Genomic DNA, 27,238 nt, shown 5'->3' with positions numbered 1-27,238 from the left:
AATCAGCCCCGGGGCTCCTGCGGGGCGCCGTGCCCGTCCGGAGTTAGTGCACGGGAGGGTGGGGTTGGGAATTGGGGGACCCGGGGGTGCTGCGGGGCTGGGGGTGTTTGGAGCAGAAATAAAATCAGTCCTGCGGAGGCTGCGGGGCGCCGTGCCCGTCCGGAGTTAGTGCACGGGAGGGTGGGGTTGGGAATTGGGGGGGACCCCGGGGTGCTGCGGGGCTGGGGTGTGGTTTGGAGGTGCGGGGAGCAGAAATAAAATCAGCCCCGGGGCTCCTGCGGGGCGCCGTGCCTGTCCGGAGTTAGCGCACGGGAGGGTGGGGTTGGGAATTGGGGGGACCCCGGGGTGCTGCGGGGCTGGGGGTGGTTTGGGGGTGTTTGGAGAAGAAATAAAATCAGCCCCGCGGGTCCTGCTGCGGCTGTTTCCGTGTCCCCGGCTGCGGCTGGAATGGGGAATGGGGGGGAATGGGGAGTGGGTTTGGGGGAAATGGGGAGGGGGTTTTGAGGGTGTTTGGGAAAAATGGGGAGTGGGTTTGGGGGAAATGGGGAGTGGGGTTTTGGGGGTGTTAGGGGGAAAATGCAGAGAGGGGTTTGGGGTGTTTGGGGGAAATGGGGAGTGGGGTTTGGGGATGTTTGGGGTTAACAGGGAGTGGGTTTGGGGGTGTTTGGAAGAAAATGGGGAGTGGGGTTTGGGGGAAATGGGGAGTGGGGTTTGGGGATGTTTGGAAGAAAATGGGGAGTGGGGTTTGGGATGTTTGGAAGAAAATGGGGAGTGGGGTTTGGGGGAAATGGGGAGTGGGGTTTTGGGGTGTTTGGGGTTAATGGGGAGTGTGGCTTGGGGTGTTTGGGGGAAAATGGGGAGGGGCTTTGGTGAAAATAGGTAGAGGGGTTTGGGGGTGCTTGGGGGGAAATGGGGAGTGGGTTTGGGAAAATGGGGAGTGGGGTTTGGGGACAAATGGGTAGAGGGGTTTGGGGGTGCTTGGGGGAAAATGGGGAGTGGGTTTGGGAAAATGGGAGTGGGTTTGGGGTGTTTGGGGGGAAATGGGGAGTGGGGCTTGGGGGAAAATGGGGAGAGGGGTTTGGGGGCAATGGGCAGTAGGGTTTTGGGGATGTTTGGAAGAAATGGGGAGTGGGGTTTGGGATGTTTGGTGGAAATGGGGAGTGGGGTTTTGGGGGTGTTTGGGGGAAAATGCAGAGTGGGGTTTTGAGGATGTTCAGGGGGTAGTGGGGAGCGGGTTTGGGGAAAATGGGGAGTGGGGTTTGGGGTGTTTGTGGGAAATGGGGAGTGGGTTTGGGGTGTTTGGGGGTAACGGGGAGTGGGGTTTTGGGCTTTTTGGGAGAAAATGGGGAGTGGGGTTTGGGATGTTTGGAAGAAATGGGGAGTGGGGTTTGCGGTGTTTGGGGGTAATGGGGAGTGGGTTTGGGGTGTTTGGTGGAAATGGGGAGTGGGTTTGGGGTGTTTGGGCGTAACGGGGAGTGGGTTTGGGGTGTTTGGGGGTAACGGGGAGTGGGGTCTCAGCAAGGCAGAAGAAATTCCCTGTGGTGTGGGGACAGAGGTGCGGTGTCCTAGGAGAGTCCTGTATCCTAAAGCAGGGTGTCCTAAATCAGGGACCCCATCTCGGGAAACAGGGACCCCAAAAAATCCTTCCTTGGGATCAGGATGGACCCCAAAAAATCCTTCCCTGGGATCAGGACTGACCCCACCAGCCCCTTCACCGGGATGGAGCCCACGCTCACCAGGATAAAGACATGGACAGCTTTTTTTCCCATAAAACCCAAATTTTACAACTTTTCTTTTAATTCTAAAAAAAAAAAAACCAAAAAAACAAAACAACAAAAAAAAAGCCCAAATCCCAACATTTTTCCAGTGAAAACCAGGCCCTGACCCCCGGGAATTGTGAACCCCAAAAACCGAGGGAAGGGTGGGGAGAGCATTTCTGGGACCCCGGGAATTGTGTACCCCAAAAACCGAGGGAAAGGTGAGCGAGAACATGGCTGGGACCCCCGGGAATTGTGAACCCCAAAAACCGAGGGAAGAGTGGGGAGAGCATGGCTGGGACCTCTGGGAAGATGTACCCCGAAATTGTGAACCCCAAAAATGAATGGAAGGGTGGGGAGAGCAAGGCTGGGACCCCCGGGAATTGTGTATCCCAAAAATGAAGGGAAAAATGGGGGATAGCATTTATGGAATCCCCAGGAATTGTGAACCCCAAAAACTGAGGGAAGAGTGGGGAGAGCAAGGCTGGGACCTCTGTGAAGGTGTGCCCCGAAATTGTGAACCCCAAAAATGAATGGAAGGGTGGGGAGAGCAAGGCTGGGACCCCCGGGAAGCTGTACCCGGGAATTGTGCACCCCAAAAACCGAGGGAAGAGTGGGGAGAGCATTTCTGGGACCCTTGGGAAGGTGTACCCCTAATTTTACACCCCAAAAACCAAGAGGAGAGTTGGGGAGCGCGTGGTGGAGAGCTGACAGGTGTGGACGGATATATCTGTGTATAAAAATACAAATGTGCGTAGTCGGAGCGCTGATACTGATGGGAAAAAGCCAAATTTTGGGCCGGACCCGCGCGATCCACGCGCGGCCCGACGTTCTCCGGGAGATTCCCGCCGCGCGCTCACAGCGCGGATTTCATCTCCCACTCCTGCAAAATTGGGGATCCAGCCCTCATTTCCTCGTTTTTATGGGATTAATCCCTCATTTCCCCGTTTTTAGGGGATCAATCCCTCATTTCCCTGTTTTTAGGGTTATCAATCCCTCATTTCCCTGTTTTTGGGGGATCAATCCCTCATTTCCCTGTTTTTAAGGATCAATCCCTCATTTCCCTGTTTTTAGGGGATCAATCCCTCACTTCCCTGTTTTTATGGGATTAATCCCTCATTTCCTCATTTTTAGGGTTACCAATCCCTCATTTCCCTGTTTTTAGGGTTATCGATCCCTCATTTCCCCGTTTTTATGGAATCAATCCCTCATTTCCCCATTTTTAGGGATTCAATCCCTCATTTCTCTCTTTTTATGGGATCAATCTCTCATTTCCCTGTTTTTAGGGGATCCATCCCTCATTTCCCCATTTTTAGGGTTATCGATCCCTCATTTCCCTGTTTTTTGGGGATCAATCCCTCATTTCCCCATTTTTATTGGATCAATCCCTAATTTCCCCTTTTTATGGGATCAATCCCCCACTTCCCTCTTTTTATGGGATCAATCCCTCATTTCCCTGTTTTTATGGGATCCATCCCTCACTTCCCTGTTTTTAGGAGATCAATCCCTCATTTCCCTGTTTTTATGGGATCAATCCCTCATTTCCCCAGTTTTTAAGGATCAATCCCTCATTTCCCTGTTTTTAGCAGATCAATCCCTCATTTCCCCGTTTTTCGGGGATCAATCCCTCATTTCCCTGTTTTTATGGGATCAATCCCACATTTCCCTGTTTTTTGGGGATCAATCCCTCATTTCCCCGTTCTGTAGGACCCCCCAAACCCTCCCCGTTCCCCCGACCCCGGAATTACCTTTTTCTTCTGCATCACGTTTCCCGTTCCCGCGGGGATCGGGGACGCCGGTGGCCGCAGGGCGCTCCTGGCCGAGGTGGAGCGCCTCAGGAGCGGCCTGAGGAACGACCCCTGCGGGAAAAGGCGCGAGAAGAGGCTCGGGTGTCCCCAGACCCAGCTGAGACCTCCAAACCCAGCTGAGACCTCCAACCCAGCTGAGACCTCCAAACCCAGCTGAGACCTCCAACCCAGGTGAGACCTCCAACACAACTGACACCTCCAACCCAACTGAGACCTCCAACCCCAACCCAGCTGAGACCTCCAAACCCAACCGAGACCTCCAAACCCAGCTGAGACCTCCAACCCAACTGAGACCTCCAACCCAACTGAGACCTCCAACCCAACTGAGACCTCCAAACCCAACCGAGACCTCCAAACCCAACCGAGACCTCCAAACCCAGCTGAGACCTCCAACCCCAACCCAGCTGAGACCTCCAAACCCAGCTGAGACCTCCAACCCAGCTGAGACCTCCAACGCCAACCCAACTGAGACCTCCAAACCCAACTGAGACCTCCAAACCCAACTGAGATCTCCAAACCCAACCCAACCAAGACCTCCAAACCCAACAGAAACCTCCAAACACAACTGAGACCTCCAAACCCAACTCACCCCTCCAAACCCAAATGAGACCTCCAACCCAACTGACACCTCCAACCCCAACCCATCCCTCCTCGGTGTCGACATTCCTTCAGTCGCCCACCTGGGAGCCAGCCGAGCTGGCGGTGCCAGGGTTGTGCCCCTTCAGCGACGTGCCCAGGGCCAGCAGGTCCATCTCGGAGCCGGCTCGGAGCCGGCCCTTCCCGCCCCTCTGCAGCTGCTCCATCTTCTCCTCCGCCTTGGGAAAAGCTCTTTTCCCTGCAAGCAGAGCAGGAGCCAGGCATGTGCCAGCCGTGCCAGCTGATGGCATGTGAGACACGGGATGGGGACAGGGACAGGGGACAGGGACAAGGGACAAGGGACAGGGGACAGGGGACAGGGACAGGGGACAGGGACAGGGACAGGGGACAGGGGACAAGGGACAGGAGACAAGGGACAGGGGACAGGGACAGGGGACAAGGGACAGGGGACAAGGGGACAGGGGACAGGGACAGGGGACAGGGACAGGGACAGGGGACAGGGACAGGGACAGGAGACAAGGGGACAGGGGACAGGGACAGGGGACAGGGACAGGGACAGGGGACAGGGGACAGGGGACAGGGACAGGGGACAAGGGACAGGGGACAGGGACAGGGGACAGGGGACAGGGGACAGGGGACAGGGGACAGGGACAGGGACAGGGACAAGGGACAGGAGACAAGGGGACAGGGGACAGGGACAGGGGACAGGGACAGGGACAGGGGACAGGGGACAGGGGACAGGGACAGGGGACAAGGGGACAGGGGACAGGGACAGGGGACAGGGGACAGGGGACAGGGGACAGGGGACAGGGGACAAGGGACAGGGACAGGGACAAGGGACAGGGACAGGGGACAGGGGGACAGGGGACAGGGGACAGGGGACAGGGACAGGGGACAAGGGATGGGGACAGGGGACAGGGGACAAGGGACAGGGGAGAGGGGACAGGGACAGGGGAATAGAAGAGAAAGGCCAATTATCCCCCAAAAAATGCTGATTTTCCAAAAAAAACCCAAAACAAATAAATACCCAAGCCCCTTGACCACCTCACAGCTCACAAATCCGTTCCCAGTAAAAATGCACCAAAATTAAAATTATCGCGGCGCGCCACACGCAGCTGGGAAAGGCCGCGGGGACGATCCCGAATAATCAGCAGGAAGGGAAAGGAGGGAGGACACAGAAATCCCAAATCTCCTGGGCACCGCTGCCTCCATGGAGCTGGGGAACGTGGGCACATTCCCACCCACGCCTCTCACCTGCCGGCGATGCCCGGGCACCGCCCGGGGCGCTGGCACAGCCGGGCAGGGCAGACACGGGTCTGGGGCGCTGCCCTGGCACTGCCCGCTCCGGGCCCTGCTGCTGCGGGAAGGAGCCCGGGGGCACAGGGGTGGTGAAACCCGGGGGTGAGGGGATGGTGAAAAATGGGAGTGAGGGGATGGTGAAACCTCTGGGCATGGGGATGGTGAAAAATGGGAGTGAGGGGATGGTGAAACCTCTGGGCACGGGGATGGTGAAACTCGTGGGGAAGGGGATGGTGAAAAACGGGAGTGAGGGGATGGTGAAACCTCTGGGCACGGGGATGGTGAAGAACGGGGGTGAGGGGATGGTGAAAAACGGGAGTGAGGGGATGGTGAAACCTCTGGGCACGGGGATGGTGAAACCTCTGGGCACGGGATGGTGAAACCTCTGGGCATAGGGATGGTGAAACCTCTGGGCACGGGGATGGTGAAACCCGGGGGCACGGGGATGGTGAAAAATGGGAGTGAGGGGATGGTGAAAAACGGGAGTGAGGGGATGGTGAAAAACGGGAGTGAGGGGATGGTGAAACCTCTGGGCACGGGGATGGTGAAAAACGGGAGTGAGGGGATGGTGAAACCTCTGGGCACGGGGATGGTGAAAAATGGGAGTGAGGGGATGGTGAAAAACGGGAGTGAGGGGATGGTGAAACCTCTGGGCACGGGGATGGTGAAAAATGGGAGTGAGGGGATGGTGAAACCTCTGGGCATAGGGATGGTGAAACCCGGGGGCACGGGGATGGTGAAACCCGGAGGCATGGGCATGGTGAAACCCGGGGGTGAGGGGATGGTGAAACCTCTGGGCACGGGGATGGTGAAACCCTCGGGCATGGGGATGGTGAAGAACAGGGGTGAGGGGATGGTGAAACCTCTGGGCACGGGGATGGTGAAAAACGGGAGTGAGGGGATGGTGAAACCCGGGGGCATGGGCATGGTGAAACCCGGGGGTGAGGGCACAGTAAAACCCGGGGGCACAGGGACGGTGAAGCCCATGGGCACAGGGATGGTGAAGCTCAGGGGCACAGGGATGGTGAGACCCATGGGCAAGCAGATGGTGAAGCCTGGAGGTGAGGGGACGGTAAAACCCAGGGGCACGGGGCTGGTGAAGAACAGGGGGCACTGGGATGGTGAAGAATGGGGACAAGCAGATGGTGAAACCCTCGGGCACGGGGATGGTGAAACACGGGGGTGAGGGCACAGTGAAACCTGGGGGCATGGGGATGTGAAGCCCATGGGCACAGGGATGGTGAATAACAGGGGTGAGCGGATGGTGAAACCTGGGGACACGGGCATGATGAAACCCACGGGCAAGCAGATGGTGAAGCCCGAGGGCAAGGGCACAATAAAATCAGGGTGCAAGGGGATGGTGAAGCCCATGGGCATGGGATGGTGAAGAATGGGGACAAGCAGATGGTGAAACCCTCGGGCACAGGGATGGTACCCAGAGGCACGGGGATGGTGAAGCCCATGGGCACGGGGATGGTGAAACCCTCGGGCACGGGGATGGTGAAGAACGGGGGTGACGGGATGGTGAAACCCTCGGGCACGGGGATGGTACCTGGGGGTGCAGGAATGGTGAAGATCGGGGGTGAGGGCACAGTAAAACCTGGGGGCACAGGGATGGTGAAGAAGGGGGTGAGGGCACGGTGAAACCCGGGGGGCACTGGGATGGTGAAACACGGGGGTGAGGGCACAGTAAAACCTGGGGGCACAGGGATGGTGAAGCCCGGGGGAACAGGGATGGCACCTGGGGGCAAGTGGATGGTGAAACCCGTGGGCACAGGGACAGTGAAGCCTGGGGGCACAGGGATGGTGAAGCCCATGGGCACAGGGATGGTACCTGGGGGCACAGGGATGGTGAAACCCGTGGGCACAGGGACAGTGAAGCCTGGGGGCACTGGGATGGTAAAACCCTTGGGCACGGGGATGGTGAAACCTGCGGGCGCGGGGACGGTGGGAGTGGGTTTGCCCACCCCGAGGGGCACAAGCCGGGGGCAGAGAGCACCCGCAGAGGTTTACCCGCTGCTGCGGCCGCTCCGCGTTGCAGGAGAGACGTTTGGGGGTCTCGGCTGGCGGGGGTCGCCCGGAGGGATCGTCCATGTAGGCGTTGGGGGTGGGCACGCGGCGCAGCAGCAGCCCCCTGCGAGCACGAGGGGACGCCCTGAGCCCCCCCAGGCCAGGGGGGCGGGCAGGGATGGGGGTGCCCAAAGGCCTTACCCGGCAGCGGGGCGGCCGCTCGGCCTGGGGGGTCTCGGGGGGGGCCCCTCGCCCTTCCTGGGCTCCGCGGCTCCCCTGGCCTGCAGGGTCTTCAGCCGGGCTGCGCTCTCCTCGTTGGAATGGGCCTGGGGTGCGGCAGGGATGGGGTTCAGGGGGCACCCCAAGGGCAGGGACTGGCTCAGGGGGCACCCCCAGGGCAGGGACTGGGTTCAGGGGGCACCCCCAGGGCAGGGACTGTGATTAGGGGGTACCCCCAGTGCAGGATCTGGGCTCAGGGGGTGCCCCAGGGTATGGCCCGGGTTCAGGGGGTGCCCCCAGGGCAGGGTCTGGGCTCAGGGGGCACCCCCAGGGCACGGTCTGGGATCAGGGGGTACCCCCAGGGCAGGGTCTGGGATCAGGAGGTGCCCCCTGGGTACGGTCCTTGCTCAGGGGGTGCCCTCAGGGCAGGATCTGGGCTCAGGGGGTGCCCCCGGGCAGGGTCTGGGATCAGGGGGTGCCACCGGGGGAGGCTTTGGGATCTGGGGGCACCCCCAGGGCAGGGACTGGCTCAGGGGGTGCTCCCGGGCAGGGACTGTGATCAGGGGGTACCCCCAGTGCAGGATCTGGGCTCAGGGGTGCCCCAGGGTATGGCCCGGGTTCAGGGGGTGCCCCCAGGGCAGGGACTGTGATCAGGGGGCACCCCAAGGGCAGGGTCTGGGATCAGGGGGTGCCCCCAGGGCAGGGTCTGGGATCAGGAGGTGCCTCCCTGGGTACGGTCCTTGCTCAGGAGGTGCCCTCAGGGCAGGGTCTGGGCTCAGGGGGTGACCCCAAAGCAGAGTCTGGGATCAGGGGGTGCTGCTTCAGCAGGGTCTGGGATCAGGGGGCACCCCCAGGGCAGGGACTGTGATCAGGGGGTGCCCCCAGGGCAGGGACTGTGATCAGGGGGTACCCCCAGTGCAGGATCTGGGCTCAGGGGGTGCCCCAGGGTATGGCCCGGGTTCAGGGGGTGCCCCCAGGGCAGGGTCTGGGCTCAGGGGGCACCCCCAGGGCACGGTCTGGGATCAGGGGGTACCCCCAGGGCACGGTCTGGGCTCAGGAGGTGCCCCCTGGGTACGGTCCTTGCTCAGGGGGTGCCCTCAGGGCAGGATCTGGGCTCAGGGGGTGCCCCCGGGCAGGGTCTGGGATCAGGGGGTGCCACCGGGGGAGGCTTTGGGATCTGGGGGCACCCCCAGGGCAGGGTCTGGGCTCAGGGGGTACCCCCAGGGCAGGGTCTGGGATCAGGAGGTGCCTCCCTGGGTACGGTCCTTGCTCAGGAGGTGCCCTCAGGGCAGGGTCTGGGCTCAGGGGGTGACCCCAAAGCAGAGTCTGGGATCAGGGGGTGCTGCTTCAGCAGGGTCTGGGATCAGGGGGCACCCCAGGGCAGGGACTGTGATCAGGGGGTACCCCCAGGGCAGGGTCTGGGCTCAGGGGTGCCCCACGGCAGGGTCTGGGATCAGGGGGTGCCCCCGGGGCTGGGTCTGGGCTCAAGGGGTGCCCCCAAAGCAGGGTCTGGGTTCAGGGGGTGCCCTCAGGACAGAGTCCAGGATCAGAGAGTGACCCCAGGACAGGGTCTGGGCCCAGGGGGTGCACCCAGAGCAGGGTCTGGGCTCAAGGGGTGCTCCTGCAGCAGAGTTTGAGCTCAGGGGATGCCCCCAGGGCAGGATCTGGGATCAGGGGGTGCCCTCAGGATAGAGTCTGGGCTCAGGGCATGCCCCACGGCAGGGTCTGGGATCAGGGGGTGCCCCCAGAGCAGGGTCTGGGCCCAGGGGGTGCTCCTGCAGCAGAGTTTGGGCTCAGGGGATGACCCCAGGCAGGGTCTGGGCTCAGGGGGTGCCCCCGGGGTACGGTCCGTGCTCAGGGGGTGCCCCCGGGGTACAGCCCGGCTCAGGGGGTGCCCCCAGAGTACGGTCCGTGCTCAGGGGGCACCCCCGGGGTACAGTCCGGGCTCAGGGGGCACCCCCGGGGTACAGCCCGGCTCAGGGGGTGCCCCCAGAGTACGGTCTGTGCTCAGGGGGTGCCCCCAGAGTACGGTCCGTGCTCAGGGGGCACCCCCGGGGTACAGCCCGGGCTCGGGGGGTGCCCCCGAGAGGCACACAGGGGTACCCTGCCGCTCTCTCACCTGCAGCCGGGCGAGCTCCCGGCCGCGCTGGGCGATGCGGGCGCCGAGGTTTTGGGGGGACCCCGCGGCCGTCGCGGGGGACACCCCGCATCCGTCCCGGCGCGGGGCGGCGCGGGGCTCCGCCAACACCCGCAGGGCCCCGCGGCGGAGCGCGCCCCGCAGGCGCTGCCCGAGCGCCGGGAACCCTGCGGGCAGCGGCGGCAGCGGGCACGGGGGGCTGGCACCCCCCGGCCCCCGAACCCCGAACCACGAACCCCGAACAGCGAACCACGAACCCCGAATCCCGACCCCCGGCTTCCGAATCCTGACCCCCGAACCCCGAATGCCGACCCCCGAACCACGAACCCCGAACAGCGAACCCCGAACCCCGAATCCCGACCCCCGAACCTGACCCCCGAACCCTGAATCCCGACCCCGAACCCCGATCCCCGAACCCCCGAACCCCGAACCCCGACCCCCGACCCCCGAACCTGACCCCCGAACCCCGAATGCCGACCCCCGAACCCCGAACCCCGAATCCCGACCCCCGACCCCCGAACCTGACCCCCGAACCCCGAATGCCGACCCCCGAACCACGAACCCCGAATCCCGAACCACGAACCCCGACTCCCGAACTCCCGACCCCCGGCCTCAGAATCCTGAACCCCGAACCCCGACCCCCGAACCACGAACCCCAAATCCCGACCCCCGACCCCCGAAACCCGACCCCCGAATCCTGAATCCCGACCCCGAATCCCGATCCCCGAACCCCCGAACCCCGAACAGCGAACCCCGAATCCCGACCCCCGAACCCCGAACCACGAAACCCGACCCCCGAATCCTGAATCCCGACCCCGAACCCCGACCCCCGAACCACGAACCCGAATCCCGAACAGCGAACCCCGAATCTCGACCCCCGAATCCTGAATCCCGACCCCGAACCCCGACCCCCGAACCACGAACCCCGACCCCCGAACCCGAATCCTGAACAGCGAACCCCGAATCTCGACCCCCGAACCCCGAACCCGAATCCCGACCCCAGTATCCCGACCCGAGAATCCCGAACCCCGAATCCCGAGCCCCGAACCCCAACCCGAACCCCGACCCCGAACCCCGAACCCCGAACCCCAAACTCCGACCCCCGAACCCCGAATCCCGAACCCCAAACTCCGACCCCCGAACCCCGAATCCCGAACCCCAAACTCCGACCCCGGACCCCCGACCCCCGACCCCCGACCCCTCGCAGCCCCCCACCTCCTCTCCCGTCCTCCCGGGGTCGCGCAGGGCTCGGCCGGCAGCGCTTCCTCCTCTCCTCCTCCTCCTCCTTGCCGAGCTGCGCTGCGGCAGGCGCGGAGTGGGGAAGGGGGGAGCCCCGAATCTGTGAGGGGACCCCGAATCTGTGAGGGGACCCCGAATCTGAGAGGGGACCCCGAATCTGGGGAGGGACCCCGAATCTGTGAGGGGACCCCGAATCTATGGGGGAACCCCGAATCTGAGAGGGGACCCCGAATCTGTGGGGGGACCCCGAATCTGTGAGGGGACCCCGAATCTGTGGGGGGACCCCGAATCTGTGAGGGGACCCCGAATCTGTGGGGGGACCCCGAATCTGTGAGGGGACCCCGAATCTGAGAGGGGAGTCCCGAATCTGGGGAGGGACCCCGAATCTGTGAGGGGACCCCTAATCTGTGGGGGGACCCCGAATCTGTGGAGGGACCCCGAATCTGTGGGGGGACCCCGAATCTGAGAGGGGACCCCGAATCTGTGGGGGGACCCCGAATCTGTGAGGGGACCCCGAATCTGTGAGGGGAGTCCCGAATCTGTGGAGGGACCCCGAATCTGTGGAGGGACCCCGAATCTGTGGGGGGACCCCGAATCTGAGAGGGGACCCCGAATCTGTGGGGGGACCCCGAATCTGTGGGGGGACCCCGAACCTGTGAGGGGACCCCGAATCTGTGGGGGAACCCCGAATCTATGGGGGGAGCCGCGAATCTGTGAGGGGACCCCGAATCTGTGGGGGAACCCCGAATCTGAGAGGGGACCCCGAATCTGAGAGGGGACCCCGAATCTGGGGAGGGACCCCGAACCTGTGAGGGGACCCCGAATCTGTGAGGGGACCCCGAATCTGGGGAGGGAACCCCGAATCTGTGAGGGGAATCCCGAATCTGTGGGGGGAGCCCCGAATCTGTGGGGGGACCCCCGAATCTGAGAGGGGACCCCGAATCTGAGAGGGGAGCCCCGAATCTGTGAGGGGACCCCGAATCTGTGAGGGGACCCCGACTCTGTGGGGGGACCCCGACTCTGTGGGGGGACCCCGACTCTGCGGGTCTCAGCTCTCCCGGGGATTTGGGGTTCACTCCTGAGCCGTTCCCGTTCCCGGGTTTCTTTCCCCGGGCACAAACTCACCCTGCCGGGCCTGGAGGAAGGCGGCGCTGGGACGCGGAGAGCCGCCAGCCCGCCCGGGGCGTCGCTGCTCACCTCCTCGATCACCTGGGGACGGGCAGAGCTCACCCCGACACCCAGCCCCCCTAAAAATGGTCCTCACAACCCAAAATGCTCCTCACAACCCAAAATGATCCTCACAGGCCCCAGGAGGGAACTGGGGATCATCCCCAGCCCCCCTCTAAAAATGGTCCTGACAACCCAAAATGCTCCTCACAAACCAAAATGATCCTCACAACCCCCAGGAGGGAACTGGGGATCATCCCCAGCCCCCCTCTAAAAATGCTCCCCACAACCCCCAGAAGGAAACTGGGGACACCTTGGATCATCCCCAGCCCCCACTAAAAAATGCTCCCCACAACCCCCAGAAGGAAACTAGAAATCATCCCCAGCCCCACCACAAAAAAAAAATGCTCCCCACAACCCAAAATGCTCCTCACATCCCCCAGAAGGGAACTGAGGACACCCCAGATCATCCCCAGCCCCGCACTAAAAATGCTCCCCAAAACCCCCAGGAAGGAACTGGGGATCATCCCAAATCCCCCACTAAAAAATGCTCCCCACAACCCCCAGGAAGGAACTGGGGACACCCCGGATCATCCCAAATCCCCCACTAAAAATGCTCCTCACAACCCCCAGGAAAGAACTGGGGATCATCCCAAATCCCCCACTAAAAAATGCTCCCCACAACCCCCAGGAAGGAACTGGGGATCATCCCAAATCCCCCACTAAAAATGCTCCCCACAACCCCCAGGAGGAAGGAACTGGGGACACCCCGGATCATCCCAAATCCCCCACTAAAAATGCTCCTCACAACCCCCAGAAAGGAACTGGGGACACCCCGGATCACCCCCAGCTCCCCCAGCAGCACCGGGGCAGGGCTGTGCCCCCATTTCCCCCCTGCCCACCCCTCTCCTGCCCCGCTGCAACACCTCCAAACCTTCCTCCAGTCCTCAGCCTGCTGCCGGCTCTGGAAGCCGATGACCAGCACCTCTCCTGCCCTCCCTGCCACCTTCAGGGCGTGGGGCATCTTCTTGCCCCTCTTGTCCTTGCGGGAGACGCGGCAGCCGCGCAGGTCCAGCTCCAGCACCGGCTGCAGGTCCGCGGTGCACCTGAAGCACTGCGGGGCGGGCACGGCGGGGTCAGGGGGGCACGGAGGGCTTCCAGTTGGGCACGGAGCCCCCCTGCCACCTTCATCCATCCTGCTGCCAGCCCCTCACCAGCAGGACGTGCTCCCGGACGATGAAAAGCTGCTTCGCCCAGCGGCCGAGCCAGCGCTTCCTCCAGAGGAAACCGCAGAGCTGCGCCTCGGGGCGCCCGGGGGGCTCGGGGGGCTCGGCGCCGGTGCCCGCTGGCCAGCGCAGGTAGTGGGCCCGGTCCGTCACCCCCACATCCTCCTCCTCCTCCTCTTCCTCCTCTCCGTACGACTCGTAGTGGCTGCTGGCGCTGTCGCCACCGCCTGGCACCGGGATGGGCTCGGTCAGGCCGGGGTGGGGGGACGCGGGGGGAGCTGGGGAGGGGTCGCGGGGAGACCTCACCGTGCCCGGGGGGTTCGGCGTCTTCGTAGGGGTCGTCGGCTGGGAGGGTCGGGGGGAGCCCCGGCTCCTTGTTCTGGGGGTACAAGGGGTGTTGCAGAGGTGGGGAACCTCGCAGGGTCCCCCCTTTGTGGGGTGGGCGCCGCAAAACCTTTCAGCGTGGTGGGACCCCCCCGTGGGCAATCTTAGCCAGGCCTGGGGTGGCCGAGTCAAAGAGAGAAACTGAGAGTTTCTATCCAGGCAGACACCTGGGAAAGAGCTAATTAAGAATGTAAAATAATTCTTTATCTCTCTCGTTTCTCACATTGTTTACAGTTAAGTTCTATCGCCGTGCGTCAAGCACTGTGCACCAACGGTGTGAGTTGTTTTCACTTCAAAACCGATGGATTTAGTGCTAACAAAGCAATATATTTTAAATCAATCCAAGCTTCACTCTCGCAACCTTCTGAGTCAAGTCTATTCATTCCCGTCCTGCCTCGACAGCAGCCGAGCCCCTCTCCCACCCCCAGCCCCTCTCACCGCTCCCCGCGGGCGCTCGCAGCCTCTTCCTCCTTCTCCTCCTCCTCCTCCTCCTCCTCCTCCTCCTCCTCCTCCTCCTCCTCCTCCTCCTCCTCCTCCTCCTCCTCCTCCTCCTCCTCCTCCTCCTCCTCCTCCTCCTCCTCCTCCCGCCGCCTCCGCGCTCCCGGAGCCTGCGGGGAGAAAACCCGGAGCGGCTGAGGGGTCGGGGACCCCCCAAACCACGCGTGGAGGAGGAGGATGAGTTACACCGCGCTCATGGGCACTCTGCGCCCCCTTTCCCCGGGACCCCCCAACGGGGTGGGCGGAGAGCCGGGCGAGCGTGTGCCCCGGTTTGACACGGGCACGAGGCCGGCAGGACGGGAGTGGGAAGACTCTGATTCAGGAGGGTGTGATACTAAAAAATCCGATTTATTCAAAATACGCCGCTCTTTTATACAGAGCTTCGCGAGGACCAAATCCATTGGACCAATGGAAAAAAAAAATGAGAGTAAAACTCTGGTTTATTCAAAATACGCCACTCTTTTATACAGAGCTTGTGAGGAACAACTCCATTGGTCCAATGGAAAAAATACTGAGAGTAAAACTCTGGTTTATTCAAAATACACGTCTCTTTTATACAGAGCTTGTGAGGACCAATTCCTGAGAGTAAAATTCCCATTTATTCAAAATACACCACTCATTTATACGGAGCTCCGTGAGGACCAATTCCATTGGTTCAATGGAAAAAAACTGAGAGTAAAACTCCGATTTATTCAAAATATGCCACTCTTTTATACAGAGCTTCGCAAGGACCAAATCCATTGGACCAATGGAAAAAAAATGAGAGTAAAACTCTGATTTATTCAAAATACACCATGCTTTTATACAGAGCTTGTGAGGAACAACTCCATTGGACCAATGGAAAAAAAATGAGAGCAAAACTCTGGTTTATTCAAAATACATCGCTCTTTTATACAGAGCTTGTGAGGAACAACTCCATTGGTCCAATGGAAAAAAACTGAGAGCAAAACTCTGATTTATTCAAAATACACCATGCTTTTATACAGAGCTTGTGAGGAACAATTCCATTGGTCCAATGGAAAAAATACTGAGAGTAAAACTCTGGTTTATTCAAAATACACATCTCTTTTATACAGAGCTTGTGAGGACCAACTCCTGAGAGTAAAATTCCCATTTATTCAAAATGCACCGCTCATTTATACGGAGCTCCGTGAGGACCAACTCCATTGGTCCAATGGAAAAAATACTGAGAGTAAAACTCCGATTTATTCAAAATACGCCACTCTTTTATACAGAGCTTGTGAGGACCAAATCCATTGGACCAATGGAAAAAAAATGAGAGTAAAACTCCGATTTATTCAAAATACATCACTCTTTTATATAGAGCTTCGCAAGGACCAACTCCATTGGACCAATGGAAAAAAAAATGAGAGTAAAACTCTGGTTTATTCAAAATACGCCACTCTTTTATACAGAGCTTGTGAGGACCAACTTCATTGGTCCAATGGAAAAAAACTGAGAGCAAAACTCTGGTTTATTCAAAATACATCGCTCTTTTATACAGAGCTTGTGAGGAACAACTCCATTGGTCCAATGGAAAAAATACTGAGAGTAAAACTCTGGTTTATTCAAAATACACATCTCTTTTATACAGAGCTTGTGAGGACCAATTCCTGAGAGTAAAATTCCCATTTATTCAAAATACACCACTCATTTATACGGAGCTCCGTGAGGACCAATTCCATTGGTCCAATGGAAAAAAACTGAGAGTAAAACTCCGATTTATTCAAAATACGCCACTCTTTTATACAGAGCTTCGCAAGGACCAACTCCATTGGACCAATGGAAAAAAAATGAGAGCAAAACTCTGGTTTATTCAAAATACACCGCTCTTTTATACAGAGCTTTGCAAGGACCAAATCCATTGGACCAATGGAAAAAAAATGAGAGCAAAACTCTGGTTTATTCAAAATACATCACTCTTTTATACAGAGCTTGTGAGGAACAACTCCATTGGACCAATGGAAAAAAACTGAGAGTAAAATTCTGATGGAGTTGGTCCTCACAAGCTCTGTATAAAAGAGCGGCTTATTTTGAATAAATCGGAGTTTTACTCTCAGTTTTTTTCCATTGGTCCAATGGATTTGGTCCTTGCAAAGCTCTGTATAAAAGAGCGGTGTATTTTGAATAAACCAGAGTTTTACTCTCATTTTTTTCCATTGGACCAATGGATTTGGTCCTCACAAATCTCTGTATGAAAGAGCGGCTTATTTTGAATAAATCGCAGTTTTACTCTCAGTTTTTTTCCATTGGTCCAATGGAGTTGGCCCTCATGGAGCTCTGTATAAAGAGCGGCGTATTTTGAATAAATGGGAATTTTACTCTCAGGAGTTGGTCCTCACAAGCTCTGCATAAAAGAGCGCTGTATTTTGAATAAAATGGAGTTTTACTCTCAGGAGCTGGTCCTCACAAGCTCTGTATAAAGAGTGGTGTATTTTGAATAAATCAGAGTTTTTAGTATTACACCCTCCTGAATCAGAGTCTGCTCACTCCCGTCCTGCCTCGACAGTGACACACTGTGACATGGAGAGTGTCACACCGGCCGGCGTGTCCGGGCGGTGCCACGTGTGACACGGAAACACACGAGGTGGCATCTGTGTTTCCTGGGGGTCTGTGGTGCAAGGGAGACTCCTCCCTCCCCTAATGAACTCAATATTAATTATATTAAAGACTGAATCCTTGATTAAGGGTCCAAACGTGTCTCGCTGTGGTTGGTTGGAGTTGGGTGGTGGGAGAAGGAATGTTTTGAAAGGTTTTCATTTTTAATTTTGGGTGTGTGTTTCTTCCCTTCTTTTTCCCTTTTTTAGTAGCGGTAGCTTAATAAATTTTTTTTTTCCCTTTTTTATTAAGCTTAGGCCTGCTTTGCTCCGTTCTCGATCACATTTCACAGCAATCAATCGATAGTTTGCATTTTCATGGGGGCGCTGGCATGGTGCCGGCGTCAAACCATGACGGGTGCTGGGAAGAGGAATGTTTTGAAAGGTTTTCATTTTGAATTTTGGGTGTGTGGTTTTTTCCCTTCTTTTTCCTTTTTTTAGTAGCGGTAGCTTAATAAATTTTTTTTTTTTTCCTTTTTTATTAAGCTTAGGCCTGCTTTGCTCCGTTCTCGATCGCATTTCACAGCAATCAATCGATAGGTTGCATTTTCATGCCAAACCATGACACCCTCCCTATCCAAAGCCTGGATAAACCCCTGGCATTTCCTTTTCCTCCTCTTTTTGCCCCGCTCTCCCCATGGACACCACAGAATAAAGAGAGCTGAACCCAACGAATCCTCTTTTGGAAATCTCTGCCATCTCCTGATATTCCTCCCCTCAAAGTTTCGGATCTCTGGGCCAGCTGATATTCAGGGGCTGAGAGTGGGGGGGAACATCAGAAATGATGATGATGATGATGATGATGATGATGATGATGATGATGATGGTGATGATGATGATTGATGATGATGATTGATGATGATGATGGTGATGATGATGATTGATGATGATGATGATGATGATGATGATGGTGGTGATGATGATGATTGATGATGATGATGATGATGATGATTGATGATGATGGTGATGATGATGATGATGATGGTGATGATGGTGATGATGATGATGATGATGGTGATGATGATGATGATGATGATGATGGTGATGATGATGATGATGATGATGATGGTGATGATGATGGTGATGATGATGATGGTGATGATGGTGATGATGATGATGATGATGATGATGATTGATGATGATGATGATGATGATGATGATGATGATGATGATGGTGATGATGATGATGATGATGATGATGATGATGATGATGGTGATGATGATGATGATGATGATGATGGTGATGATGATGGTGATGATGATGATGGTGATGATGGTGATGATGATGATGATGATGATGATGATTGATGATGATGATGATGATGATGATGATGATGGTGATGATGATGATGATGATGATGATGACGATGGTGATGATGATGATGATGATGGTGATGATGATGATTGATGATGATGATTGATGATGATGATGATGATTGATGATGATGATGATGATGATTGATGATGATGATGACGATGATGATGATGATGATGATGATGATGATGATGACGATGGTGATGATGATGATGATGATGGTGATGATGATGATTGATGATGATGATTGATGATGATGATGATGATGATGATGGTGATGATGATGATGATGATGATGGTGATGATGGTGATGATGATGATGATTGATGATGATGATGATGGTGATGATGATGGTGATGATGATGATGGTGATGATGGTGATGATGATGATGATGATGATGATGATTGATGATGATGATGATGATGATGATGATGATGATGATGGTGATGATGATGATGATGATGATGATGATGATGACGATGGTGATGATGATGATGATGATGGTGATGATGATGATTGATAATGATGATTGATGATGATGATGATGATTGATGATGATGATGATGATGATTGATGATGATGATGACGATGATGATGATGATGATGATGATGATGATGATGACGATGGTGATGATGATGATGATGATGGTGATGATGATGATTGATGATGATGATTGATGATGATGATGATGATGATGATGGTGATGATGATGATGATGATGATGGTGATGATGGTGATGATGATGATGATTGATGATGATGATGATGATGATGATGGTGATGATGATGATGATGATGATGATGATTGATGATGATGATGATGATGATTGATGATGATGATGATGATGATGATGGTGATGATGGTGATGATGATGATTGATGATGATGACGATGATGATGATGATGATGATGATGATGGTGATGATGATGATTGATGATGATGATTGATGATGATGATGGTGATGATGATGATGATGATGATGGTGATGATGATGATGATGATGATGACGATGGTGTGGGTGGCAGCGTGGGACTCACCCGCGCTGCTCCGGCCCGTCGGGGTCGCCGGCGATGGCGAGAGGCAGCGCATGATCATGTACTCCTCCGCATCCTCTGCTGCGGGGGCAGCGCCGGGTCACGGCCGCGCTCGCCCGGCCCGCCCCGCTGCCCGGCGGGCACGGCCGGGGGGTCCCCCCGCCCCCAGACCCCCACTCACGGGGCGGGCGCTGCAGCCGCGCCAGCAGCGCGGACACGGAGCGTTTCTTGGCCCGAGCCGCGGCGCTGAGGCTCTCGCGGTCCAGCAGGAGCAGGAAGGAGCGCAGGTCCCACAGGAGCTGCTCCAGGTCTGCAGGGGACAGCCACAGGGACGTGCCACCCACCGTGGGACCCTGCGGGCACGGCCCCCCGTCCCTTCCCCCGCACCGGGCATGGCTGGGGTGTCCCCAGTGCCATGGGGGTGCCCCCGATGCCATGACGGTGTCCCTGATGCCATGGGGGTGTCCCTGATGCCATGGAGGGGTCATTGATGCCATGGGGGTGTCCCCGATGCCATGAGGGTGTCCCCGATGCCATGGAGGGGTCCCTGATGCCATGGAGGGGTCACTGATGCCATGGGGGTGTCCCCAGTGCCATGAGGGTGTCCCCGATGCCATGGAGGGGTCCCTGATGCCATGGAGGGGTCACTGATGCCATGGGGGTGTCCCCAGTGCCATGGGGGTGCCCCCGATGCCATGAGGGTGTCCCTGATGCCATGAGGGTGTCTCTGATGCCATGGGGGTGTCCCCGATGCCATAGAGGGGTCACTGATGCCATGGAGGGGTCCCTGATGCCATGGAGGGGTCCCTGATACCATGGGGGTGTCCCCAGTGCCATGAGGGTGTCCCCAGTGCCATTGAGGGGTCCCTGATACCATGGGGGTGTCCCTGATACCATGGAGGGGTCACTGATGCCATGGGGGTGTCCCCGATGTTAGGGGGTGTCTCTGAAGCTATTGGGATGTCCCCAGTGCCATGGGGGTGTCCCTGATACCATGGAGGGGTCATTGATGCCATGGGGGTGTCCCCAGTGCCATGAGGGTGTCCCCAGTGCCATGAGGGTGTCCCCAGTGCCATGGAGGGGTCCCTGATGCCATGGAGGGGTGCCTGATGCCATGGAGGGGTCACTGATGCCATGGGGGTGTCCCCGATGTTAGGGGGTGTCTCTGAAGCCATTGGGATGTCCCCAGTGCCATGGGGGTGTCCCTGATGCCATGGAGGGGTCCCTGATACCATGGGGGTGTCCCTGACACCATGGGGGTGTCCCCAGTGCCATGAGGGTGTCCCCAGTGCCATTGAGGGGTCCCTGATACCATGAGGGTGTCCCCAGTGCCATGGAATGTCATCAATGCCATGGGGGTGTCCCCAGTGCCATGAGGGTGTCCCCAATGCCATGGAGGGGTCACAGATGCTATGGGGTGTCCCCAATGTCATCAGAGTGTCCCCAGTGCCATCGGGGTGTCCCCAGTGCCATCGGGGTGTCCCCAGTGCCATGGAGGGTCCCCAATGCCATGGGAGTGTCCCCATTGCTACGGGAGTGTCCCCAGTGCCATTAGGGTGCCCCTGATGCCATGAGGGTGTCCCCGATGCCATGGAGGGGTCACTGATACCACGGGGGTGTCCCCAATGCCATCGGGGTGTCCCAGGTGCCATCGGGGTGTCCCGGGTGCCATGGGGGTTACGTGCCCGGTCCCACCGGCCCTGCCCTGCTCCACGCGCCGAGGAGGAGGAGGAGGAGGAGGAGGAGGAGGAGGAGGAGGAGGAGGAGGAGGAGGAGGAGGAGGAGGAGGAGGAGGAGGAGGAGGAGGAGGAAGAGGAAGAGGAAGAGGAAGAGGAAGAGGAAGAGGAAGAGGAAGAGGAAGAGGAAGAGGAAGAGGAAGAGGAAGAGGAAGAGGAAGAGGAAGAGGAAGAGGAAGAGGAGCCCTGCCAGGCTGGGGCAGCTGCTGAAGGCTGAAACGTCACCCACCGAGGGCCGGGACAGGGAGCGGGGCTCAGCGCCAGGAGGGGACCCGGGCACTGCCACACTGGGGAGGACAGAGAGAGACAGGGACAGGGGAGAGGGGACAAGGGACAGGGACAGGGACAGGGACAGGGGAGAGGGGACAAGGGACAGGGACAGGGGAGAGGGGACAAGGGACAGGGACAGGGACAGGGGACAAGGGAGAGGGGAGAGGGGACAAGGGACAGGGACAGGGACAGGGATGGGACAGGGACAGGGACAGGGACAGGGACAGGGACAGGGACAGGGACAGGGGAGAGGGGACAAGGGACAGGGACAAGGGACAGGGACAGGGACAGGGGACAGGGACAGGGACAGGGGACAGGGACAGGGGAGAGGGGACAAGGGACAGGGACAGGGACAGGGGACAAGGGAGAGGGGAGAGGGGACAAGGGACAGGGACAGGGACAGGGATGGGACAGGGACAGGGACAGGGACAGGGACAGGGACAGGGATGGGACAGGGACAGGGGAGAGGGGACAAGGGACAGGGACAGGGACAGGGGACAAGGGACAGGGACAGGGACAGGGGAGAGGGCACAAGGGACAGGGACAGGGACAGGGACAGGGACAGGGACAGGGGACAGGGACAGGGACAGGGACAGGGACAGGGACAGGGACAGGGACAGGCGACAGATGGGCACTGGCGCGTTTGGGTGCTGAGGGATGGTGGCACCGCTGTCCCCAGAGGTCCCGGCAGCGGGCTGGCATCAAACCTCCCAGAGCCGCCGGGCACAGGTGCCAGCTGCCCCCAGAGCACCCTGCCCCCTGCTCGTGTCCCCCTGCCACCCCCAGCTGGAAAGGGACAGTCCCGGCGAAGCCACCATGTCCCCTCCTGCAGGGCCCCGGTAACCCCCACGTCCCCGAACCCCAAATTTCTCTGGGTTAACAGGGACGTAGAGCACCCCAAAAAGGAGGTGGCACCCCTGGGTGGGGCAAGGGCCACCTCCCAGCTGGAAAGGGACAGTCCCAGCCACCACCACCAGCCCACACTCCTCCTACAAGGTCCCGGTGACCCCCACATCCCTGAACCCCGCATTTCTCCGGGTTAACAGGGACGCAGAGCACCCCAAAAAGGAGGTGGCACCCCTGGGTGGGGCGAGGCCCACCCCCCAGCCAGAAAGGGACAGTCCTGGTGAAGCCACCACCAGCCCACGCTCCTCCTGCGAGGTCCTGGAGACACCCACATCCCCGAACCCCAAATTTCTCTGGGTTAACAGGGACACAGAGCACCCCAAAAAGGAGGTGGCACCCTTGGGTGAAGCAAGAGCCATCTCCCAGCTGGAAAGGGAAGGACAGTCCCAACGAAGCCACCACCACTCCTCCTACAATGCCTCGGTGATCCCCACATCCCCAAACCCCGCATTTCTCCAGACACAGCGCACCCCAAGAAGGAGGTGGCACCCCTGGGTGAAGCGAGGGCCACCTCCCAGCCAGAAAGGGAAGGACAGTCCCAATGAAGCCACCACCATTCCTCCTACAATGCCTCAGTGATCCCCATGTCCCTGAACCCCGCATTTCTCCAGACACAGCGCACCCCAAGAAGGAGGTGGCACCCCTGGGTGAGGTGAGAGCTGCCTCCCAACCAGAAAGGGAAGGACAGTCCCAATGAAGCCACCACCTCCCCTCCTGCAAGGCCCCGGTGACCCCGAACCCCACATCCCCGAACCCCAAATTTCTCTGGGTTAACAGGGATGCAGAGCACCCCAAAAAGGAGGTGGCACCCCTGGGTGAAGCAAGGGCCACCTCCCAGCTGGAAAGGGAGGGACAGTCCCGGCGAAGCCACCACCTCCCCTTCTGCAAGGCCCCGGTGACCCCCATGCCCCCGAACCCCAAATTTCTCTGGGTTAACAGGGACGCAGAGCACCCCAAAAAGGAGGTGGCACCCCTGGGTGAGGTGAGAGCTGCCTCCCAGCTGGAAAGGGAAGGACAGTCCCAGTGAAGCCACCACCAGCCCACGCTCCTCCTGCAAGGTCCCGGTGACCCCCACATCCCCGAACCCCACATTTCTCCGGGTCTAGAGCACCCCAAAAAGGAGGTGGCACCCCTGGGTGAGTCCCCCTGGCACCTCCCAGGCGGAAAGGGACAGTCCCAGTGAAGCCACCACCAGCCCACGCTCCTCCTGCAAGGTCCCGGTGACCCCCAGGCCCCCAAACCCCACATTTCTCCGGATCTAGAGCACCCCAAAAAGGAGGTGGCACCCCTGGGTGAGGCGGGGGCAGGCGGGGGAAGGAGCCGCTCAGTGCCACGCGTGTCAAGCGCCCTCTCCTCCCCCGGAGCTGCTGGCACGGGGCACCCCCGTCCCCTCCGCGCGTCCCCGGCCGGGGAGCACACACCCTGCCCGGGGGGACGGGAAACATCTGGCAGCCGGGCCCGAACATCTGGATTTCCCTGGAAACCGGCGAAGGGAAGGGGAGGCAAGGAGCTCCCAGCGGGAGAAGCGGCGGGGGCTGCGGCAGGGGCCGGCGGAAGGGACCCGCGGGCGGTGGGGGGCACACGGGGACTGTGCCCAGCCCACCGCGGCCAGCGGGGCCGGTCCTCCCCCTCCCTCCTTCCCTTCCCTCCCTCCTTTCCCTCCCTCCCTTTCTCCGCTCCTCCGCCCAGGCCGAATTCCTGGGCAATGACATCTCCGTCCACTCGCCCTTTTCGCCCTCGCTGCGGCCTCCCCCCCGGCCGCTGGGGCAGCGATCCGTGCCCAGCCGTGCCCAGCCGTGCCCAGCCGGTGCAGGGAGGGCAGGAGTGCCCCGAGCTCCGGCTCGGTGCCCGCTGCCCGCTGCCGTGCCAAGGGGACGCGGGCGGGATGGAACACGTCAGCCTCGGGGTGCAGGGAGGGAGGAAAACGCCCCAAAAACACACGCGGAGCGTCTGGGAGCAAAGCTGCGCGCCGCTGCCGCGGGGATGTGGCACCATCGTGCCCGTGCCGCCTTCCTCATCCTCGTGCCATCCTCCTCATCCTCGTGCCGCCTTCCTCATCCTCGTGCCACCTTCCTCATCATCGTGCCATCCTCATCATCGTGCCACCTTCCTCATCCTCGTGCCGCCTTCCTCCTCCTCGTGCCACCTTCCTCATCTTCGGGCCGCCTTCCTCATCATCGTGCCACCTTCCTCATCTTCGTGCCATCATCCTCATCCTCGTGCCGCCTTCCTCATCCTCGTGCCATCCTCCTCCTCCTCGGGCCACCTACCTCATCCTCGTGCCACCTTCCTCATTCTCGGGCCACCTTCCTCATCATCGTGACATCCTCCTCATCCTCGTGCCACCTTCCTCATCCTCGGGCCACCTTCCTCATCCTCGGGCCACCTTCCTCATCATCGTGCCATCCTCCTCATCCTCGTGCCACCTTCCTCATCTTCGTGCCATCATCCTCATCTTCGGGCCATCCTCCTCCTCCTCATGCCACCTTCCTCATCCTCGTGCCACCTTCCTCATCATTGTGCCACCTTCCTCATCCTCTGGCCACCTTCCTCATCTTCGTGCCATCATCCTCATCCTCGTGCCGCCTTCCTCATCCTCGTGCCATCCTCCTCCTCCTCGTGCCACCTTCCTCATCCTCGTGCCGCCTTCCTCATCCTGGTGCCATCTGCCTCCTTCTCATCCTCGTTCCATCTTCCTCATCCTCGTGCCATCCTCATCCTCATCATCCTCATGCCACCTTCCTCATCCTGGTGCCATGATCCTCATCTCCGTGCCATCCTCCTCCTCATCCTCACGCCATCCTCTACATCCTCATGCCATCCTCCTCCTCATCCCCGTGCCATCCTCCCCGTGCCATCATCCTCATCCTCGTTCCATCTTCCTCATCCTCGTGCCACCCTCCTCATCATCCTGCCATCCTCCTCCTCCCCGTGCCATCCTCCTCATCTCCGTACCATCCTCCTCCTCATCCTCATCCTCGTGCCATCATCCTCATCCTCGGGCCATCTTCCTCATCCTCATGCCACCTTCATCATGCTCATGCCATCCTCCTCATCCTCATGCCACCTTCCTCATCCTCGTGCCACCTTCCTCCTCCTCCGGCCATCCTCCTCCTCCTCATGTCTTCATCCTCCTCATCCCCATGCCATCCTCATCCTTGTGCCATCCTCCCCATCCTCGGCGGTGGAGGAGGAGGAGGAGGAGGAGGAGGAAGGCCGGTGCGGCCGCGGGGATGCCAGGGGAAGGCACGGTGCCCGGGTGATGCCAGCGCGGGCTGCGGTTCGGGGCTGCTCTTTGGGGTCGGTGCCCACGGGGGGCTCGAGCGGTGCCACGAGGGGGTGCGGGGGTGACCCGGGGTGACCCGAGGGTGACCTGGGGGTGACCCGGGGTGATCCAGGGGGTGACCTAAGGGTGACCCGGGGTGATCCAGGGGGTGCGGGGGGTGCGGGGGTGACCCGGGGTGACCCGAGGGTGACCTGGGGGTGACCCGGAGGGTGCGAGGGGTGCGGGGGTGACCCAGGAGTGACCCGGGGGTGACCCGGGGGTGACCCAGGGGTGACCCGGGGGTGACCCAGGAGTGACCCAGGGGTGACCCGGGGGTGACCCGGGGGTGACCCGGGGGGTGCGGGGATGCGGGGGAGGCCCAGTGGTGACCCGGGGGTGACCCGGAGGACACCGGGGGTGACCAAGAGGTGTCCCGGGGGTTACCCGGGGGACACCGGGAGTTACCCGGGGGTGGCCCGTGGGGTGCGGAGGTGACCCAGGGGTGAGCCGGGGGTGACCCGGGGGTGATCTGGGGGACCCCGGGGATGACCCGGGGGGTGTGGGAGTGACCCGGGGGTGACCCGGGGGGTCGGGGGTTGATCCGGGGGTGACCCGGGGGTGATTCGGGGGTGACCCAGGGGGTGACCCAGGGGGTGCGGGGGAACCCGGGGGTGATCCGGGGGACCCCGGGAGTGACACAGGGGTGACCCGGGGGGTGCGGGGGTGACCCAGGGGACCCCGGGGGTGGCTCTGGCCCGGCTCGGGATGACTCAGAGGAGGCTGCGGGGAGCTGCTCCGTCACTGGTCATGTGCGGAGGCTCCGGGCCACGGCCGCAGGGTGGGGACGCTCCCCCCACGCCTGTTGCACCCCCAAAGTGCCCCTGGGAGGGCGCTGGAAAAGGGGCGATGTCCCCCCCACAACCCTGCCATGGCACCCCAATGGCGCGGGGGACACCCCGTCCCTCCTTGTCCCCTCCTGGTCCCCTCCGGCTGCCATCCCGCGGCCCCCCGCCCCTCCCACCGCCCCATTTTCTCCCTCTCCTCTTTTCCCGAACCCCCTTTCCCCTCCCACGCCCCACGGGCACCCCACGCCCGCCGCCCCCGCGTGGGCGGCCCCGCGCAGCTCCCCCGGGCGCTGAACCCCCTTTGCCCCCCGGTTTTGGGTCTGTCCCCCCCAGCCGCGCATCCCCTCGAGCCCCCCGTACCTCGCTGCCGGGACATGGTGCGGGAGCACTCACATCGCGCCGGGACCGGGAGCGGGACCGGCACCGGACCGGACCGGACCCGGACAGCCACCGGACCGGGATCGGGCCCGGGACAGCCACCGGACCGGGACCGGGTCCGGGACAGCCACCGGACCGGGACCGGGATCGGTTGGGGATGGGGACCGGGGTCGGGACCAAGATCGGGATAGGGACCGGAACCGGGATCGGGATCCGGACCGGGACCGGGGTTGGGATCGGGATCGGGATCCGGACCGGGACCGGGGTTGGGGATCGGGGATCCGGACCGGGATCGGGACAGGGATGGGGATCAGACCGGGACCCGGACCGGGTTGGAGACCGGGATCAGGATCGGGATGGGGACCGGAACCAGGATCCGGACCGGGATCGGGATCAGGATAGGGGATCGGGATCCAGACCGGGATCGGGATCAGGATTGCGGATCGGGTGTCGGGATAGGGATCGGGATCAGGATCGGGATGGGGACCGGAACCAGGATCCGGACCGGGATCGGGATCGGGATCGGGACCAGGACCGGAACCGGGATCA

General features: G+C 59.9%; 1 protein-coding gene across 1 annotated transcript; it reads right to left on the bottom strand.

Annotated features, from left to right (window-relative positions):
- Positions 1 to 1,418: 1,418 nt before the first annotated feature.
- LOC146765596 (uncharacterized) lies at positions 1,419 to 26,803 on the bottom strand. Its single transcript, XM_085559097.1, has 16 exons — positions 26,672 to 26,803; positions 19,471 to 19,599; positions 17,659 to 19,370; positions 14,282 to 14,356; positions 13,766 to 13,838; positions 13,448 to 13,686; positions 13,168 to 13,347; positions 11,274 to 12,275; positions 10,502 to 11,204; positions 9,810 to 10,438; positions 7,673 to 7,797; positions 7,475 to 7,595; positions 5,315 to 5,519; positions 4,246 to 5,135; positions 3,506 to 3,616; positions 1,419 to 2,640 (listed from the first exon to the last, which is right to left on the bottom strand). Exons 1-16 carry the CDS (start codon positions 26,685 to 26,687, stop codon positions 2,614 to 2,616), a joined length of 6,237 nt encoding a protein of 2,078 aa, XP_085415223.1. The 5' UTR covers positions 26,688 to 26,803; the 3' UTR covers positions 1,419 to 2,613.
- Positions 26,804 to 27,238: the final 435 nt, after the last annotated feature.

The sequence above is a fragment of the Lonchura striata genome, chromosome 22 (assembly GCF_050655825.1).
Source record: "Lonchura striata isolate lonStrDom1 chromosome 22, ASM5065582v1, whole genome shotgun sequence".
NCBI classification, from domain to species: domain Eukaryota; kingdom Metazoa; phylum Chordata; class Aves; order Passeriformes; family Estrildidae; genus Lonchura; species Lonchura striata.
Note: the sequence above shows the minus strand (reverse complement) of the source record. Positions and strands in the feature narration are given on the sequence as shown.

Bases quoted from the DNA above. Each gene is read 5' to 3' on its own strand.
- LOC146765596 (XM_085559097.1), bottom strand. The intron at 10,439-10,501 runs GTCGGGGGTCGG...CAGGATTCTGAG, and splicing joins TCGGGGGTCGGGTTTCGGGG to GCCGGGGGTCGGGAGTTCGG. The intron at 7,798-9,809 runs GTGAGAGAGCGG...GCCGCACCCCAG, and splicing joins GGGAGCTCGCCCGGCTGCAG to GCCCATTCCAACGAGGAGAG.